The following is a 20,365-nucleotide window of genomic DNA, read 5'->3' as shown; positions in this document are numbered from 1 at the left end:
TAAAATAAGTTTGCTGTGGAAGTTACCATGACTTGGTCAAAATAGAGTTGTGATTTTTATTTTTGTTTGGCAGCAATCAAAATACGGCCTAGAAATTAAGGGTGAAGCATCCAGATTTCTGTCAGGGAATGAATACGTGTTCCCTGACAGACAAACAAAAGTAGCCCCTCATCTCTATTCGGGCCAAGTGTGTACGTGTGCCTAAGTAACACACCTGTCCACTTACTAGCAGTGCCTTTGTGAATTCGAAGACCCTTGCAACATTGTTGACATGGTGCTCAGGGAAAAAACACATTGCCATACTTTTAAAAAACTTTAAAAAGTATAAGTTTAGCAAGTGAAATTCAGTAGTAAACCAGTGCTCAACACACCACTATTTGTGTTTAGACCACTCTTAGTTATCACTCAAGAGAAGAGTTTTAGTTCATTTCAGTTTTGCATAAGTAGCAAACCTTCTTAGAAAGACTATTTGCCCTTCTTTCTCCTTGCGGTATTTTAAAAATATAGTTCATGATATTTTAGGGGAGAAATCGACAGATTGTAACTTTTCTTGCTTTTCTGGATCAGGCCACCTTGGCCACACAGTGGCCTTGAATGTGGCATGAAGACTAGCAAATGTGTGGGTGACTCTTGGGCCTCCTAACATTCCCTTGGGACATGTGGCTTCATCTGCTATCACGATTACATATGTCAGTTCCAGATTTAACTCCTGCAGGTGTTTTTCTTTCTTTGGGGGGAATATGAAGGGAGTAGGGAGTGATTATAGTTTTAGATGATGTTTCTAATAGTTCAGGGTCATCAATGGCTTGAACCAGAGAAAAGTAAAAGACTCACTTTGGTTTTTGAATTATGTATGCTATTTCAATATTTTCTTTTACCAGCTCTGAAAAAAAATCATGATTATATGTTATAATAATCAAGGTTGAATGGTAAAAGTAAATTTCTAAGAGCTTTTTAATATTATCCCTAATTAGACAAAAAGAAAGTCATATGAATGTTCCCCATTCTTCCTATTTTTACTTTTTTCTTTTCACTTTATGTTTTCTCCTTCTTTTAAAAGATTTTATTTATTTTTATTTTTTAGAGAGGGAAGGGAAGGAGAAAGAGACAGAGAGAGAGAAACATCAATGTGCAGTTCCTGGGGGCCGTGGCCTGCAACCCAGGCATGTGCCCTGACTGGGAGTCGAACCTGCGATGCTTTGGTTCGCAGCCCGTGCTCAATCCACTGAGCTACACCAGCCAGGTCTCTTTTCTCCTTTTTTTATTGATTACAGAGTGCCTCTCCCCTTAAATAGCCTCTTTAATATCTCTATATTTGGTGGACTGTTTTGGAAAAGAAAAAAATCACTTAAGAATGGTGGTGAGTTCAGGGGGGCATTTCATTAGGTTGCTTATATGTTTATTAACCTTTCTGAACAATTTTTGTTCAGTTAGTATTCATTGATCACTTAACTAAGTGCTATGTTGCTAGTATTCACCTTTGCTCCTAATGCATTTAGGAGCATTTAACACTTGAGTGCATTTAACACGTATTGCTTTATTTTTAATAGTTTAGATACATTGAATATCTTAGCTATAATTGGCTTTTCTAAATTTTCACCATTTAGTTGAATCTTATTTATTATTCACATTTGCATGCCAACTATTATTTTAACTTCAACATGACTGAGCAAGCATTAGAAAATGATTGTTTCAAAATAACTTTATCTTTGTTCATATAAATATTAAAAACATAAACATTTTTTGCCTTTTAAATGTTTTTATTTTTGGTTAGTCATAACTGATATATATGATGGTTCTTGCAGCGAGTTTGTGGGTATCTAAATGAATAATAGTTTGTAACTTTAGAAGTTAAATAAGTTGTAAATACTGAAATTGATGGAAAAGCTAATCTCTAAATAAGCTAAGTAACCTAATAGAAAATATGGTTTTAAATTGATATAACTAAGCACTTTAATTTGGAAACATTTTTAGAATAGGATTTTTATTTCCAGGGGAAAAATAAATTTCATTCAAAAATATATGTATACTTATTTTGTGAGTATTCTTTTTTCTCTTTTAAATGCCAAAAGGTGTAGTTTATATTTTTGATATGAAAACTTTGCTTGTTTCAAGTATTGTAGTAATTTTATAAATCAATAAAACTGAGCCATGTCAACAGTGTGGGGAAAAATGTTAATAAATTTGCCATGTTGATGAGAAAAATTTAAGTAAAATGTGTTTTGAAAGTTTAAGGAAGGGATAACTCTGGACTTAACAAAAACAATATGACAAATGGTTTGCTGCACACTTAAATGCAAACTCTGATGGCTAAATTAAAATTAGTGCTACTATGTGAGAAAAGATAGAAGTAATATTGAACCTTTAAGTGGAAACATTAAGTGGATCATTTTATTTGACTAGGTCAGGGGTTCTCCACAGTGGCTCCATATCAGAAATCCCCTGGGATCATTTCAACTTACTGATGCCTGGGCTGACTCAGATCAATCCTAGCAGAATCTTGGGGCATGGGGTGGGGGGTTGGGACCCAGTCATCAGTCTTTTTTTCTTTTTTTAAAGATTTTATTTATTTTTAGAGAGAGGGGAAGGTAGGCAGAAGGGAGGGAAGGAAACATCAATGTGTGGTTGCCTCTCATGTGCCCCCTAGTGGGGGACCTGGCTTGCAACCCACTCATGTGCCCTGACTGGGAATTGAACCAGCGATACTTTGGTTTGCAGGCCAGCACTCAGTCCACTGAGCCACACCAGCCAGGGCTCAGTCATTAGTATTTTATTTTTAAAGCTTCCAGTAACTTGGATGGGGAGCCAAGGTTGAGTGAGAACCAGTGAATGAGGTGAAAACTGTTATATTTAAGAAGAGGTATGTATATATAGCATTGAAGTTTGGGGCCATCATCTCACAGCCTGAAAGGCTGAACATTTTTCCAGGTCCTTAATGGCATGGTCCAAGGCTTGGCAGCATCGGCTTCAATTTGAAAGCTTGTAGGAAATGCAGAATCTCAGGCCCTTGCCCAAGATCTGCTGAACAGATTCTGTATTTGAATAAGATCTCCAGGTGATTCCTCTGCCCTTTCAGTTCTGAGGAGCACTGTTGGAGGTGATATTAGGGCAAATGTCCATATTCATACACCCTGCCTTTTGCTTCCTCCTGTGGTTTTCTGTCCTAAGTCATGACATTTTCATACAGGGATGGAAAATGAAACTGGTACTGTGTGCGCACATCAGCAGGTTGATAGCTACAGGTGATTGATGTGGAGCACAGGTGAAGGGAGGCTCAGCACTGTCACCATCATCACCAGACTCCACTCTCCCTAATGCAGGGAAAGAAAGGGGCCAAAAGAATGGTCACTGGGCTGAAGGTTGTGCTCTAAATTCTTTCTCACAGCTACCTTGTGTGTTAAGGGCAAATAAAAGGTATAATCCTTGCAAGAACACTTCACATGTGTCCTTACTTTGACAGTTTCTTTTAAAAAGATTTCATTTTAAGTCAGACATTTACTCATCCTAGTCTCAAACAGAAACGCATGAAACCGAATGCTCCCCATTCTCTGGAATGCCTACGGAGTGCCCCCCCCCCACCTCCCTCCTCACGGCGGTGGTCCCCACCTTGAACATCTGGGAGCGTGAGGCTGGCGTCCCTCTGTCTCAGCACCACCCAGGATCAAGTCGATTGTTTTGTCAGGATACCTCCTTCCGGACCATGGGGGAGGTTCTTTCCTGTAATTTCTTTAGAGCCCTGTAATGTTCTTTACAGAAGCTTTTGGCCCTCCCACCCCTGGCCATTGACATGACATGCAGGGTCAGAGAAGCACCCTATTTCCTGGCCAATAAAGGTTCAGCATTTCAGGCCTTGTCTTTCAGAGAGAAGGGACTGGCTAAGCGGGAACTGAGGGGCCTTTTTATGGGGCGTGGCCTGAACGGATGTTGTTGTCTATCCTGCCCCGGAGCTTTGGCGACCCCGAAAGTGGAACAGAACCCTCACCTCCCAGAACAGTGAGCTCTTGCACACGCATTCTCTAGCGGGTTTGGTTTTTGGTGTCGTGAAAGGATGGCAAGACCACACTGACATGGAGACCTGGCTTCTAGTTGCAGCTCTGCTACTCACCGTGTGACGCGCCTGTTATGCGAAGACCCTGGAGCTCACTGTTCGCCACTTTCAGCTTTCTTTCCGGTGGATGTCTCCATTAGAGGCCTCATTCTCTTCCCCTTAGTGGTCCATCCGTTTATCAGGACAGGGCTTTTCAGCCTCCCATCCGGTCTCAGGCTGATGGGCCAGGTGGTGTCCCTTCTCATCAGCTTTTTTGAGTTCTAGGCCGAAAAGTGAGAGTGGAGATGGGATGGCAACCCCCCCCCCCCTTATTTCTCTGGGCCGGTTGGGGAATGAGGAGTACCTGTGTGCCTCACCTGACGACAATCTACAAACATTACGGTAGCCTCAGATGGAGCCAGCTGTCAACAGTACCTGGCCTCTTCCATGCACTGCAATTACAGAGAAGAGTTCTGTTCCCCTGTTCTTCTCTAAGGCCGAGATTGGTGGCAAACAGGGTGCCCTCCACATCTCTAGGAACTGCCCCCCCACATCCCTAGGGACTGCCTCTATAACGCAGGGACTTCAGCAAGAAGTATTTGTCTTTGAGTCTCTGCTGGTTTGCAAGGGCCCTTAGACAGGTACACACCCGCACGAGGCTCATTAACAGCAGCCCCTGCTGGATGCAGAAGGAAAAGAATTCGGAGCCTCAGAGCCCTGGCGGGGTTTCCAATGTGGAGCTTCCAACGGCCTCTTTCTATGGAGAGCCGTGAGTAGGTATTGCTCAGATGTCTTAGGCATCTGTCTGTCTGCTCCTCTGAAGCATGGAGGGCAATATTTCTTAAACTTTCGGAATCATCTGCACTTTTCAAAATGAAATGAAAACTAGAAATCATGACCTAAGAAAATAGACATGGACATAACCTCAGGGAGCTCACAGACTTTTAAACACCCTAGGAGAAGCATGCATTTCTGGTTTGGAATCCTGACTTTCAGGGCATGCTATCTTTTTCTGGGAACCCCTGACAGGTTGGATGGACAGCATTGGTGTATCTGCCCCCTCCTCTTACCTGCTTTCTACCTTTTCTTAAAATAGAGCAGGAGTGAATGGGGAGTCGTCTCCAAGAGCCACTTTCCTGACACCACATCCTCAGGGGAACTTGGCTTGCTGGGCCAGACTCTCCCACTTCTCCACTGCCAATTCCGCAGAGAAGGCAGTGCCCCTGAGCAGGCCGTGGGCGGTAGGGGCCCCTCCCAGCCTCCCCCACCCTCTTCCTGTGCCTGGAGAGTCTATCAGCCTGCCTTTATCAAGTTATAATTACAAGGCCACTGTGGGCTAGACGTTTGGTGGTAGGTCAAGTCTTCCTTCCTGAGTGGTGTCCCGCAGGAGGAAATAAGCCCTTTGATGCAGAACGACAAATAAATGTCACATCTTTCTCAGAATAGCTAAAGACTTTGTAAAACTAAAATTTGATCAAGTAACTAGTTTGCTTGGATCTCTCATGGTTCAACTTATCTCCTAGGGAAAAGCCCAGTCTGTAACATGATACATGAAACTTCTGGCGACATTGCCCTGCCTCTCACGCACCAGCCCTTCAGAGGTTCTTGCACCAGCCTTACTAACCTTTCTTTTTTCTAATTCTGTTTGACTGTATTGTTCTCTTTCCCTTGTCACCAGACCCCTGCAGGTGCAAAGGTCCCTCAGCCTGAAAGCCCCGTCCTGCATCTCCTCACCCCACACTGCAGGTCACGGCATTTATGCGCAGCTTCCTTTAACCTGACTGTTCTCCATGTCTCTGACTGAATCGGATGCCCTGGCCATGTGCTCTCACACACCTTAGATTTTTTTTTTTATAGTCATAGCACTTTCATTTCTTAGGTGATAATCCAGTTACTCCTTCTACCGAGAGGTAGCCCTCTTCACACCTTCCATATTTCTGTCCTCTGTCCCCCGTCTCAGCCTGCATCGTGTACGGCACCAACGAGAACTGCTGCATCATCAGATAATATCAGGGAGCACTGTGTTATCTCTTTGGAGAATCAACACGTGCCAGCTCATCAAAGGCTCTGAGTAGTCCTGCATAAAGGAGTATGATTACCCTGCCCAAGTCCTGACTGATGGTTGCCAGAGAGGAGGGGGCCTGGGGAACTGGGGGACAGAGATGAAGGGATTAAGAAGCACAACTTGATAGTGACAAAGTAGTCACTGGGACATATAGTACAGTGCAGGGAGTGTAGTCAGTAATATTGTTATGACTATGTACGGTGCCAGGTGGGTACTGAAAATACAGAGGGAACACCTTTTAAAGTATATGATTTTCTAACCACTATGCCGCACACCTGAAACTAATACAAAATAATACTAAATGTAAACTGTAATTGAACGATGAAATAAAAAGAAAAAAGAAGTACAAGTCTTAAGTTTATTTGGCTGTGGAACACTCCCCCCACCCCAGAGCATTTACCAACATCCCTAGGAAGAGTTTGGGAAATATTGACCCAGACATAACAAAAACATAAAACTAAGTATTCACTTTTTATAACCTTAGGATAAAAATTGATGGGCCGATCTATTTTCAAAAGTCCTTCTGTGTATCTAGCACACACTGTTTTCTCCTATTACAAGGTAACTAGACTTCCTCTGCCTGAATTTCTCAAAATTACATTTGAGGCAGAATAAACATATGAATTACTTTCTCTTCCTGGGACACAATCATAAAACTTTATCCTTTAACTAGTCACAACAGAGACTGCCGATTTAGCCTGTTATTTTACTGTTTCTGATTTACCTACCTCCCTACCTCTGTGTGGTTCATTGGCATAATCAGCCACTATTGAACAGAAATGATAAATTCATCTTTTACAAAAACCCATCAAATTACTTCTAAAAGTGTGTTGTCCCATGACTATCACATCTAGTGTTATGGGTTGAACGGTGTCCTCCCAGAAATGATATATTGAGGTCCCCAGTACCTTAGGATGTACCTTAGGCTTTATTTGGAGATAGAGTCTTTACACAGGTCATAAAGTTAAAATAAGGTAAATCTAGGGTAGATCCTAATATGCAGGTGTCCTTCTAAACAGGGGAAATTGGGACCCACACATGCAGACAGGGAGCATGCTGTGGGCACATGAAGGTGGCCACCTAAAAGCCAAACAGTAGCATGGACCAGCTCCTTCCCTAACAACCCTCAGAAGGAACACACCCTGCTGACCCTTCCATTTTGGACTTCTAGCCTTTCTGTGTATAAGCCCCTACAGTCTGTGGTACTTTGATCCAGCAGCCCTAGCAAGCGAACACATCGAGTGATGGTGAGCCCTGTTCTCTCTCCCCTCTAAAATGCTGCTTCTCTGCTCCCTATCTGTGGTGCTTACTCAGGGTTGTGCCAGGCACTGCTCTAAAAGTTTCACGTGGAGTAACTTTTTGAATCCTCACTCACAACAACCCTGTGAGGTCAATGCTGCTGTTATTTACATTTTGTGGATGAGAACATCAAGGAAGGGAGAAGTTCAGCAACCTGTCCCAGGTCACGCAAGTTAGTAAATCCTAGATTTCAGCTTGTTACTTTGGGTTTTGAGTGAGGATGTGTTATTCCTATATTAGGCTGCCTGTCATGCAGCCAGGCTGCGCGGTTTATAAAACAAGACAGGAAGGATTCAGCAAAAAGACCGGCAGGAGGAGAGCGAAGATTTCTCATGGGTTTTGTCCTTTGATTGGTTGGAACGAGGAAGCCCGGCTTGCGGCTCTCTGTCGCCCCCAGCAGACACCGAGAGAGAAAAGGTGGCTTGAATTGGAAAAGCAGTGATGCAGGTAAACTACAAGAATCGCTGGAGGTGGGGCGGGGTGGAGCAGGAACCGCCCCCCGCCCCCCGCCCACCCCGCCACCCACACTGGCGCGGAGCACTAGTCTCCGAGAAGCTTGGGAAAGGAGGATGCCTGGTGACCCCCGTAGGAGTTCTCGTCCAGTACGGCTGCACTGCCTCTGACGAACTTCCAGGATCCTCCGTAGGTAATCCTTTCACTTGGGCCCACGTGTCCAAATGGAGCCGCGTTTCCAGTCCCTGTGCTTTCCCGCCAGGCTTTGCCCGTAGGGACGACCTCCTTCTCTGGGTGGATCGTTGCCCCGCCCCTTTCTCCCTGGGCGACTCGGGATCTCAGAGCCCGGGAATTGCGACTGACTACGGAAGTGCGGAATCCTTTCAGTTTTAAATTCTCATCAGCAGGGACTGCACCTCAATCAGGGACAGGACTTGTTTAAATATTAGCATGTCAGTGCTGGGAATCATCCTCAGGAATCAGTAAGTCCTGCCTCTCTCACTTTAAAGTAAGAATAGGCATTTCAAGTTGTTAGATGGTGTAGTGTGGTGCTGTTGGCACCTCGAATTCCCCCAGGTTTTGTGTACCTGACCCGGTTTCTGGAGTACTGTCTATTTAGCTGCCCCAATCTGCAGAGATTGCTGTGGCCAAAGCCCCCGCCCCCCACCCCGACCTCACCTGGGAGGTTACTTCCCCAAACCCCACCACCCTCTGTGGGATCAGGCTGAAGCCCCTGCTGAGATCGCGTTCAGGCTTCCCTTTCTTCCTCTGCCTGGTCTCCCTCCCTCCATTTTTTCCTGATAGCAATGCCTCAAATATTCTGCTTTAGGGAATCTGTCTTAAGACAGTACTTGCTGAATAAATTACTGAAGACCCAAGGTTTTCTTTTGGAGAATAAAAATTGACAGTACACTTGCTTAAGCTTTGGTCATTTGTACTTACAATTAGAAGTAATTGTACTGCTATTTACATTTGTAAATTGTACTTACATTTAGGAGATGATTTGGGCTTTATCTTTATAGGTTTATAGGTTAAATCTGTATAGGTTTATAATTGCAAGTGGGTAAATAGATATTTCTGGCACTAGGCATTTTATTATTATAATGTATAGACCAGTATAGACCAGTTGTTTTAAATAGCGTGATGCTGTAGCATTTAAAACAAGATTTTTAGATTTGAGGGCCTTTATTTGTTCTATCTCATTTCGGAGCTGCAGTGGTCAGTAGTCATGCGCACAATTAATCCTGTGCCTTGAGGCTGTCACTTTCTCTTCACCACACTCCTTGAGGGGCAAGGTCTGTAGCATCTTGCCCATCTTTGTGGTCTGTGTGGTGTTCAGCGCAAGATATTATAGATGTTTAGCATCTTTCACAGATTTAGTTGAATCGGCTCCCATAACAATACGTTTTTTTTTATGAGATTAGAAGATTTTATCTATTATTTTGGGGAAGTTTTATTAACTTTTGAAGATAAATTTATTCATGAGAATTATACCTATGTTTAAAAAATGCTTGAATACATTCAGCACAATAATTTAAATATTTAATGAACTTACGAACATAGGCTATTTTGACCTTGAGATGCTTTATCTTATGATCTGTCCTGTGATTTGTGATGGCACTACCTCCCCAACCCCAGAATTTCACAGAAAACAACCAACCACGCATTTTGAGGTGCAGATAGCTTGCTTTATTTTGTTGTTACTATCTCAAGGAGGTCCAACAATTATAACTAACAATTGAATTTATACTTGCATGAAAAGAACTACATCAAATTGATATTTTGGGCAGTTAGTAACGTTGTTGCTTTTAGTTTAACGACAGCTTGATTTTGTTTGTTGTTGTTATTTTTTTTGCTGCGGCTCATTGCTTAGTTGCCCCAGTTTCTCAGGGTAATTTAAATTTAGAACTACCACACGAAGGCATTGGCTGCACCCCACGACCTCCAAGAGTGGGCACCGCTCTGACATAGGAACGCTTGAACAGCTTGGTTAAATGAGGGGATGGCCAGGTGATGTTACTTTTCCAAGCTACCCAGGCACTCTCTATGGTCAGAGGCGGTGTGAAATGAGCGAGCAAAGTGTTGGCCGTTACACTTTGCTCTGGTAACATTTTAAGTCATGATAATTTTTCAGTGTGACATCATCAGAGAAAATGTAAGACGTTAAAGTGTTGCTTACAGGAGGGTAGATGCAAACATCACCAATGCCTTACATTTCTGATTCCACAGGTATTGGTGCACAGGCAGGGCATGTGCACAGCACGATCTCTTAGGTGACTAGGACGTCTTCAACAGGGAATTTCTCAACCCGCTGAGGCAAACTTAGACATCAACGTTATGTTGAGGCACAAAGATTGGTTAAGTGTTGAGCAGGGTATTCGTCCCATGAGAAACTTTCTCCTACCAACAGTTAGTTTCCAAAGTTACACTGTAAAATGTCATAAAATAAAGGTACAAAACTTTATAACCGTGAATCCGGCTATATACAGTATGTACATGTCACTAGAAAATGTATAATATTCTTAGGTCAACAATTAGAAAAGATTGAAATGCATATTTTGAACTTTGACTCATTGAAGTTGATACAAAACTACTTTTTCCTTAATATTTACAGATCAGAAAGATTAGTCCATGTGAATCATTTGTGAAAGGTTAAGGATGAGTGAGTATGAGAGCTCAGGCCCTCTTAAATGGAGCGAATATTTATATTCACAGTAGCAGTGTCAGATCCAAATTCATTCCCTAAGCTCAGGGTGTAAACTCCACCATCCTGTTTCTGTATGTCCGTGATGATCAGAGTCGTCAGGTCCTCTGTGTTTTCAATATGGAATCTCCCCTGTTCTTCACTTTGGATTTTTCTTCCACCACACGACCATGTTATTTCTGGGGTGGGCTCACCAGTAAAAGCACAGGCTACTGTTAGAACTTTGCCCTCATCAATGCTGACGTCAGAGGGAAGAGCCTCAATTTTAGGTGGAATTCCTTTAGGAACAATGACAACAAAAAAGTTTTAGGATTGTGGAAAAAAATAATGATTTGCTTTCTACTGAAATGTATGAATTAAAGAACTAGCCCACGCTACTAGGATTGTCTACTGCTACCAGTAGTTTTATTGCTCACCTCGTACGCCTGCTTTAAGCATTCTACTAGTTGAGCTTTCCAGTTGTGTCATACTAGATTTTCCCATAAAACTGCTGGAACTCATTGCTACAAAAGACTCTTGCATGGAGGACATGCTTTGGGCGGACATGCTTGCAAATTTCATTTCAGTCATGCTGCTAGCGCTGCTGCTGCTGAAACTGCTGAAGGACGCCTCCTGCTTAGAGGCAGACATTTGGACTGACTGAGACGAGAAGCTTCCTTGCAAGCTCGTGTCGCCACTTGTCCTCAATACTACCTCTCTGGGAGGTTCTTCAACTAGAGCTGTGGAGCATAGCAGATACAGTGAACATCAATGACATCTGGTTAATGTGTGACATCCGACAGTGACTTACAGAGATGGCAAACTTAAACACACACAGAAACGTAACCCCATTTGCTGTGGAAGCATAAGCAGATACATCGATACATACATTTGTCAAGAGCTAGCTCAGTGTCTCCAAGAAACGATTCCTTATGTTTCTATCATCACATTACATGCAGGTACTAGAATCACTAGGAGAAAAATGATTAGGCATATGGAAGGTAATTTATATATTGTGCATTCTGAAAATAGATGTAACAGGGCAGTTGATAACTTTGCTTTGAAAGTTAACTAATCCATGCTTCTGTTGAGCTATAAAGAAACTTATGGGAAGAATGAGAAAGTTAAGTTGTCCATGCTTTTCTGTTGAGCTGTGAAGAAACTGATGGGAAGAATGAATTTACACAGGAGGCCTGTGCCTCTTGCCCATGGAATTTAACGAGGCTCCTGAGTTTGCTGGGCTCAGAAAACAAAGGCCAGAACTAAAAACAAAAAACAAAAAAGGAAAAAAAAACCACATAAAGGCCTTAACAAATAACGAAAATGGCAAAGATGTACTTACGAAGGACCGTTAAGGAAGCAGTAGCTGAACACTGGCCACGGAAATTTCTGGCCTTAATCGTGTACTTCCCACTGTCACTTACTGATGCGCTGCGGATCTCCAGAGAATATACATTTCTGGAGCGATTTACGCTGACATTTGAAGAAACCGAAATCTAAAGAGGAGTAAAACAAGTGTTTCTTTGAGCTCTGCAGGAGTAGGTGTAGTGTTTAAAATTTTCTTCGATAATAAATTCATAGTTAAAACTTACCGGTTGGTTGTTTTTAAACCATTCGATGTCAGGGGAGGGCTCGCCACTGATTTCACAAGAAAAGAGGACACTTTGTCCTTCGTTAACATTTTGAGACCTGGGCTGTGAGAGGAAGGCTGGTGCGTTTGAGAGTTCTTCGCTCAAGGTCAAGTCGTACTGACACTTGACGATTCCTTGACTGGTTTTGCCAATGCAGGTGAGGATCCCTTCATCTCTGTGACTCGCCTGCTTGATGGTTAGGGTCTGGTCGCTGCCGGAGACACCGTACCTGTACTCCTCGGAGTTAGTGAGCTCGACTCCATTCAGTACCCACTTCACATCAGTGGCACCAGCGATGTTGGCTTTCAAAGTCACTTTCTGACCATCCGTTATGCTCATCTGCGTGGAAAAGGCTTTAATTTCAGCTTGAGTTCTGATTTCTTCCGATGCCTGTGATGTTTTAGTGACTTCTTCATGGACAATGGATTTTTCCAGGGAGGCTGCTTCTGATTTCTTGACTTTTTCAGAAATCATAACCTTTGAAGCTTCCTCTGTGAGGGCTAACTTTTCTTGAGATTTCACCTCTGACTTCTTGATTTCTTCAGAAATTAAGGCTTTTTGGGCAATTTCCTCTTGGACAACTGCCTTCTTTTGGGATGTAATTTCAGAAGTCTTTTGTGTAGATACTTTCTGTGTCTCAGTGTCTTTTACAGCTAAAAGGGAAATCTCTGTAAGGCAAGCTTAATTGGAAAGAGACCCCACCCTATCCTCTAGATTCTGCACATGAACAATATACAAAGGAAAAAAAATGTTGACTTCTGCATGCAGTGTTGGTAACACCTGATTCTCTCTCAGTCCCAATCTTGGAAAACTGCTGTGTTTGACTTTTGAGATCAGTGTAATGATTCTTTAAACTAAACGAAACTGAAGATGATTCTTATGACTTAGGGGAAAAAAAGTCTTGAAAACAATAGTGAAAGAATTTGGGAGAGGTGTGTGTTTTGATTAATTAAAAATGAATGACAGTTTAGTTAATTGAGATACAGCAAACTAATTTTAATTGGGAAAACTGATAAAGCTCTTCCATTAACTTAGCAAAAGTGAAGGTTTAAGGAAGAAGTATCATTTTGTATATTCCCCTAACTTTAAACATTCCTGGGAGCAGGGGCTGGCCCTAAAGAATTTTATGTAACTCCACATACAGTTAGGTACTTAATAAGTAATTTTTATGTCCCTATAAAAGCATATGCTAATTTGTGTACAGGTGGTATTCTGGAATTTAGAAACGTGTTAATACTTTCTTATGTGTGCATATGGGTGTGTAAGGGAGTGTGTAGAAATGTTTTCTGAAAACGGTTGGTAGGAACCAAAGCCAACCTACCTTTTATGGTTAATTTGCAGCTAGAGGACACAGATCCAGCTGAGTTTGTTATTGTACAAGTATACATCCCGCTGTCAGAAGTATCAGTCTTATGAATTTCTAAGACGAATCCTCCTTTGTCTTCAGAGAGTTTATATTTACCTCCTTGTGTGATAGCCTGTAGAATGCAAGATATTTGAGTTTTAAAAAGTGATTTAATTTTCAACTTTATTTGGGAGATGAGGATGAAGGAAAAGGTTAATTTTGGGGAAGATAAAAATTAAAGGACATTTACGAACTATTTACCTTTCCATCCTTTGTCCAGATGACAGTCGGCCAGGGTTCTCCAGCAGCTTTCACTGCAAACTTAGCAATGCTGTCTGAAGAAACAGTTGTGTCCTGCAGCCCAGTAACAATTACTGGCTTTGAGGATATTGGCTCAGGAGCTTTTGTTTCAGTTTTCTTGGTTTCTGTAGACTCAGTAGTTTTCTCGGCTGATTTCTTGATTTCTGTTGACTCAGCAGTTTTCTGAGCCAATTTCTTGGTTTCTATCAACTCTGTAGTTTTCTCGGCTGATTTCTTGGTTTCTGTAGACTCAGCTGTTTTCTTGGTTTCTGTTGACTCAACAGTTTTCTGAGCTGATTTCTTAGTTGCTGATATGCTTGACACCTGCTCCTGGATGCTCTTAAAGGCCTGTCCCGTAAACTGCAAGTTAGTTTTGGAAGTTCCACCTTCACCAGAAATCTCACAAATGTATTCTCCGCAATCGGAGTCAGTGAGGTTATGGATTTTGAGCTCATAGGTACCATCTGCTGAATAATGAAATTGGAAGTGCCCATTTTCCTTCAGTTTCTTGCCATCTTTGTACCAGGTGACCTCTTTTGCACATAATACACTACTTTCAACTGCACAGGTCAGCTTTGCGATGTCTTTGGCAGCTTCTGCTTTCAGGGCCTGAGTTACCTTGGGTGGGCCAGAGACTGGCAGCTGCCCAACTTTCTCTGTGACTGTGGGTTTTGTCTCTGTGGGTGATACTGCTTTTGGGGGAGAAGTCACCAGTTCTGGGGATTTCACTCGTTTTGGGGACTTAACTGCTTCCGGGGATTTCACCCGGGGCTCTGGGGATTTGACCCTTGGTGGTGATGTCACAGCCTTTTCAGTAACCCTGGACTTTTGAACAGTCAGAGTAAAGTGTGCTTCTTGCCTCCCTTCACTGTTTTCCACCACCACGCTGTAGCTGCCCTCATCGGAAACCTGGACTGAAGAGATCTCAAAGGTCGATTTGTAGGTTGTGGTTGTCACTTGGTGGCGGGTGGAAGCACTGATCACTTGTCCTCCACGCAGCCAGGTCACAGTTGGTACTGGCTCACCATCTGTGTCGCAAGAAAACCTCGCGGACTCTCCTTCAGAGACAGTTATGGACCTTGGCTTGGTTAGAATCCTGGCTGCCAAAGTGGACTTGATCTTTCTGTGCGTGGATTTTTCTTCCAGTGACTTTTCTTCTACGGCAGCCCTTCTCATTTCTGCAGATGCGTGGTGTTCATATGAGGAGAGGCTTTCCCTCGTCTCTGTCATCTGGGATTTTACTTCTCTGACCGAAGAAGAAGCTTCCATCTCAGATGTCTTCTTGAACGATGAAACTGCATATGCCTCTGTTCTTGTCAGCTCAGGGAAAATGGATCGGGGGACTTCCTCGTCTCTGCGGCGGGAAGCGTAGGTGGTGTAATCCCCTCCTGTTACGTCCAAGGTCGCATAGTCAGAAGCTTCCCCTTTGTAGTTGGTGCACACGGCACGGTAGGTTCCGCTGTCATCAATATGACAGTCCAGAATTTCCAGGGTCAGGACCCCACTTGTGTTGGTGTAACGGATCTTACTGCTCTCTTGGAGTTCTACACCATTGTGGTACCATTTAACTTCAGCAGTTGGCTTAGACTGAACGTTTAAGATAAACTGTGTATTATGGCCACAGGGTACCCTGTGGGAGCGCATTCTCAGTGTGATTCGTGGGGCATGGTCCAGGGTAAAAGGCTGCTGGCTCAAAACTTCATACTTCCTTTCTGATGTTGTCTGAGTCTTTAAAGCAGCTTTCATGGACTCATACCTGGAAAAGATATCAAATCTTGCCGATCTCTCAAATCTTGAGAGTGATCTCTCACTGGACACGGGGCTGGGGGAACGTGGGCGAGTTCTCTCTGGAGTAGGAGACCTTCTTTCTGTGTCATCTTCATACTCCTCAGCTGGCGGCGGACGGGATCGGATCAGCTCGGACACCGGCCTCATTAATTCAATGTAAGTTGGAGACAGGGAGCGCCGTCGTCTCAGTAGTCTAGACGCAGAGGAGGATGACTGTCTTTGAGCACGTTTTGTGATTTCGTATTCTTCCTCAATTTCTGTAATTTCTGTCACTTCTTTCTGTCGTCTTGATTTCTTTTTAGACTTTTGTTCCTTCGATATGTGGTCAAGCTCGCTTTTGTATTCTGAGAGACGCTGGGTGGTCGCAACCGGCCGAAGCAACTCTTCGTCCTCTTTCTCAGCCATGATCCTCTGCCGTTGTTTGGGCTGCCTGTACGAGGCCTGGGCGTGCCGTTCCCGCAGCTCTGCATAACTCGTGCTGGTCTCAGCCTTCGTTGGGATGTGATATACTGAATATCTGAAGTCTTTTCTTGTTTCCTCCACCTTGACATGAGCTTGTGGTGAAGAGTAACGCAGACTAGAAAGCTCAAAACGTGGAGGGCTTCGGCTTGGGGGTGAAGCTGAAAAACCTAATTCAAGCTCTTCTTCAAGACGCAGTCTCTCTTCCTCTGTTCTTTTCATGGCTAAGTAGTCATCAATGGGAAGGAGTAATTCTTCATCTGAGATGTCACCAAGAGAACGCCTTCTAGGTCGGTAGTAGAAAGCATAGTCAGGAGAAGGTGTACGCCGGCGGGCTGGTCTCACCATCTCAAGATCATCTTGGGTCAGTTTCGGAATACGCCATCTAGGTCTGTATTGATCCGTGAAGCGTGGAAGAGGCGTCACGTAGAACTGTTCCCATCTTGAAAGGCGGATGCGCTTCTGTCTTTTCTGTGCCACTCGGTCAATTTTCCCAGGCATTTCATATTGATCACGTATCTTTTTGTACCATTTCATGTCAGACATAGGCACAAAGTGCTTAATGCGTTGGTCTTCTTCTATGACGGTCTGTTTGTGCTTGCGTGGCTCTGGTATTTCATAGGGCATACGGAGTTTTCTCTCCTCCTTCTTTTCTTCGGTCTCAAGTCGGAACTCCCCCTTTACAGTCTTGGTGCTCACCGCTGGTTTGTAAAGGATGGCAGCTTCTCTCAGAGCCTCCTGGGCTACCTGTGTCAGTGGTACACTTTCCGTTCCAGAAAGAATTTCAGCCATTCTTAGTGTCTTGTCAATTTGCTTTTGTACGTGTCGTTCACGCTCCTCTTTACTCTTGAATTCTTGTTTGACGTACCTCAGGCGTTCCACTTGGAGGTGAGCCTGGCAGCTGGTGGATCCAGCTGTGTTTGTGGCTGTGACCCTATAGTAACCAGTGTCTCCAGGCAAAGTATCCCGGATGTGCAAAGCATAATAATCCAAGCCTTCATGGATAATTTCAATGTTAGGCCCGAGAGACAGTGGCTGACCGTCTTTCTCCCACTTTAATGTTGGCGGGGGGATGCCAGAAACTCTGATCTCAAAGCAGACACTTTGGCCTTCTTGGCATTCTGCATTTGCCAGGAGCCGTTTGAACATGGGTCTCAAGGTTGTGTCTGTTGGAGGTGGGTGTGGGGTTACCGTCAGCTTGGCTTTGCAGCTGTCTTCACCGTATTTGTTCTTTGCCACCACAGTGTATTCAGCATCATCATCTGTTGTTACACTGTTGATGGTTAATTGGTAAAGGCCCTTGTCAGACTCAAATGTGTACTTCTTGTCATCATCGCCTGGTTTGATTTTCTGACCTGATTTATACCATGTTACACGAGGCTCTGGGTGGACAGTTATAGTCACTCCAAACCGGACATTTTCACCCACATAAGCTGTCCTGTTATAGAGAGGCAGGGTAAATTCTGGCGGCCTTTCCAGGAGTCTCATGGTATCTGTTCTGCGCTTCATTTTCTTCATGGTTCTACGGAAGTAATAGTCATAAACTTCTCTCACGCCTTTAACAAATAGCTCTGCGTAAGAACTGTCTTCACCATAGTCATTGACTACTTTGCATCTGTAGGTACCGTCATCGAATTTGGTAATGTCTTTGACGTACATGGTCGCCACTCCATCATCATAGGTGATTTCATATTTCTCACTGCTCTCCAGCTGTCTGACACCAAAGTACCAAGTCACTTGGGTAGACTGGTCATAATTTTCAATTTTGCAGACATATTTGACATATCCTCCTTCTTCGCCAACTGCATGCATTATCTGCCCAGAGATTGGGCCAATTTCAATGGATGCTACTTTAACTTTAGCAACACTCACTCCCTTCTGAGAACGAATTGCACCGCCACAGGAGATCCGGGCTGCTGACACAACCATGTTGAGGTCTTTCTTGATCAGAGTGTGGTAGTAACGCCGGTGTTTTAATGTTCTGATAACTTTAGTCCTGATTCTTTCTGTCTTCTGCTTCAGCCATGGGTGCTGGAGTGCTTCAGATGCTGTCATGCGAGATTTTCTGTCTTTCACTAACAGCCGGTCAACGAAATCCATGGCTTCGAGGCTGATGTCTTTGAATGCCTCCTCATCAAAAGTATACTCAGCATTCATGATGTTCTCAATGATCTGCTGGTTAGTTTCAGCCAAGAATGGATTGATACCACTCAACAGCACGTACACCAGTGTTCCAAGTGACCACATATCTGTGGCTGTGCTGACGACATCATGCTGGTGGACTTCAGGTGCATAGTATTCAGGGGCAGTGAACAGAAGCCTAAAGTTGTCCCCTGGTGTCAGCTGACGGGCTTGACCAAATTCTATGATTTTAATGATGGAGCTCCTTCTTGTTTGGTAGATGATATTTTCTGGTCTAATGTCAAAATGTCCAATATTATGACTGTGTAAGAACTCAAGAGCTTCGCAGACCTGGCGAACATAACTTACAATTTCTCTTTCATTAAGTTCAAAAGCACTTGTGTTAATGCGTTCAAATATGTCAAGTCCTGATATGAACTCGAAGATCATAACTAATTCCTCCATGCTCTCGAATGATTCATGGAGGTATAAGATGTTTCTGTGCCTTGCGATATTTAGAATGGAAATTTCCTTCTTTACCAACACCTGATCGGTCCCTTTGACTTTAACAAATTTAGCCATGTATGTCTTTTTCGAGGATGTTTCAACACAGCGGTGGACGATTCCAAACTGCCCACGCCCAAGATCTTCAGCAATCATATATTTCTCATACAGTTCTTTGGTTGAAGAGTGAGAAGCTTTAGTCATGGAAACTTCCATGGTTTCATCTACTTCTTCATCATAGTTCATAACTCTGGTCTTATCTTCTTTGGTTATGGTTGGTTCTGAGGGCTCAGAAGGTTTGCTCAGGCCAAATTTATTTTCAGCGATTACACGGAACTGGTAACTTGTTTTTCCAAATAAGTTGATCACAGTGTAACGTGTTTCCCGAGCCTGCCCTACCCGGAGCCATCTTTCGGCAGTAGTGGCACATTTCTCAATGATGTAGTTGGTGATTTTGCTGCCACCGTCGGAAGCTGGCTCAGTCCAGGTTAAGTTGACAGAATCTCGTGAGACGTCACTAACTTTGACTCCTCTGGGTGGGTCAGGAACATCAGCCACATCCAGTTCAACTGTCTTCTGATCAATTCCAAACCTGTTTTTAGCACAGACCACATAGAAACCAGCATCTTTTCTCTCCACTCCATTGGAGAAAACAAGTGATGTGAAAGATCTTGTAACAATAACTTGGTAGTGGCCATTGTTGTCAATGAGATCTTGTCCTTTCTGCCAGGTGATCACGGGATCTGGTTTGCCACTGAAAGGGATCTTGATGCTGACCACCTCACCTCGGAGAGCATGAACAGCTCCCATGCCTTCAAGAGTTTTAGGCAAGTGTATCCTAGCTGGAACTGTATCAGAATAGAAGGAAAAAGAATATAATTTAGCAATACCTAACACTATGTAAGTGCAACAGCCCCCTTCCAATTAAAAATGCATCATCTAGCATCAAACTTATGTTTACTAATTCGTTCTTACCTTCCACTTCCAAGGAGGCAGTGCCAGACACAGATCCCCCTTGGTTGGTGGCTCTGACTTGGTAAACTGTGGCATCGTCATCCGTGACACTTGCAATAATGAGCTGATGGTAGCCACCCTTGAACTCTTGAATCCTGTACTTTAATCCATCTGCAATGATTTCTTTGCCTTGTCTGTACCATTTCACAACAGGTTTTGGATGGCCAGTCACTTTGCAGACCAAAGTAGCATTGCTCTGATATCTGACATTTAGATTTCTTAGTTCCTCTTTGAAGTGTGGTGCCTGAATTGGAACATCAGATTTGGGAGTGACAGGTTCTGATATTTCACTCCATTCGCTTTCCCCACCTAGGTTTTCACACTTCACACGGAACTCGTATTCAAGACCTTCAATAAGGTTTTTCACTGAGAAGACAGTTTCTCGAATTTCTTCTGTTGTCACTGCAATCCATTTATTCTGCTTCTTCTCACGCTTCTCGAGGTAGTAATTTCTAACCTTTGCACCACCGTCACTGGCAGGTGGCTTCCAAGCCACAACACAAGAATCTTTCGTGATAGCAGTAATGGTGGGCTTGCCAGGAGCAGTTGGCTTTTCTATTTAAAACAAACAGATAAAAAGGATTTGAGTCATGAGGCGAAATGGGCAGCTTTATTAAAAGCCTATTTTTGAAAAATAAAGTGTTATGAATGAACAGCTCTATTAAGAATAGCTATT

General features: G+C 43.4%; 1 protein-coding gene across 1 annotated transcript in view; it reads right to left on the bottom strand.

Moving 5' to 3' along the window:
• Positions 1 to 9,510: 9,510 nt before the first annotated feature.
• The window catches only part of TTN (titin), a 269,907-nt gene continuing 259,052 nt past the window's right edge, over positions 9,511 to 20,365 (bottom strand). Inside the window, exons 317-323 of the mRNA XM_045842158.1 lie at positions 19,651 to 20,244; positions 13,765 to 19,523; positions 13,480 to 13,636; positions 12,120 to 12,811; positions 11,870 to 12,023; positions 10,965 to 11,267; positions 9,511 to 10,826 (exon numbers count right to left, since the gene is read on the bottom strand). Coding sequence (XP_045698114.1) covers positions 10,531 to 10,826; positions 10,965 to 11,267; positions 11,870 to 12,023; positions 12,120 to 12,811; positions 13,480 to 13,636; positions 13,765 to 19,523; positions 19,651 to 20,244 — 7,955 coding nt within the window. The 3' untranslated portion in view covers positions 9,511 to 10,530. The remainder of the gene's footprint in view (positions 10,827 to 10,964; positions 11,268 to 11,869; positions 12,024 to 12,119; positions 12,812 to 13,479; positions 13,637 to 13,764; positions 19,524 to 19,650; positions 20,245 to 20,365) is intronic.

The sequence above is a fragment of the Phyllostomus hastatus genome, unplaced genomic scaffold (genome assembly GCF_019186645.2).
Source record: "Phyllostomus hastatus isolate PE091 unplaced genomic scaffold, TTU_PhHast_1.1 phas_contig_1, whole genome shotgun sequence".
NCBI classification, from domain to species: Eukaryota; Metazoa; Chordata; class Mammalia; order Chiroptera; family Phyllostomidae; genus Phyllostomus; species Phyllostomus hastatus.
The sequence above is the reverse complement of the archived record's forward strand: the minus strand, read 5'-3'. Positions and strand labels throughout refer to the sequence as shown.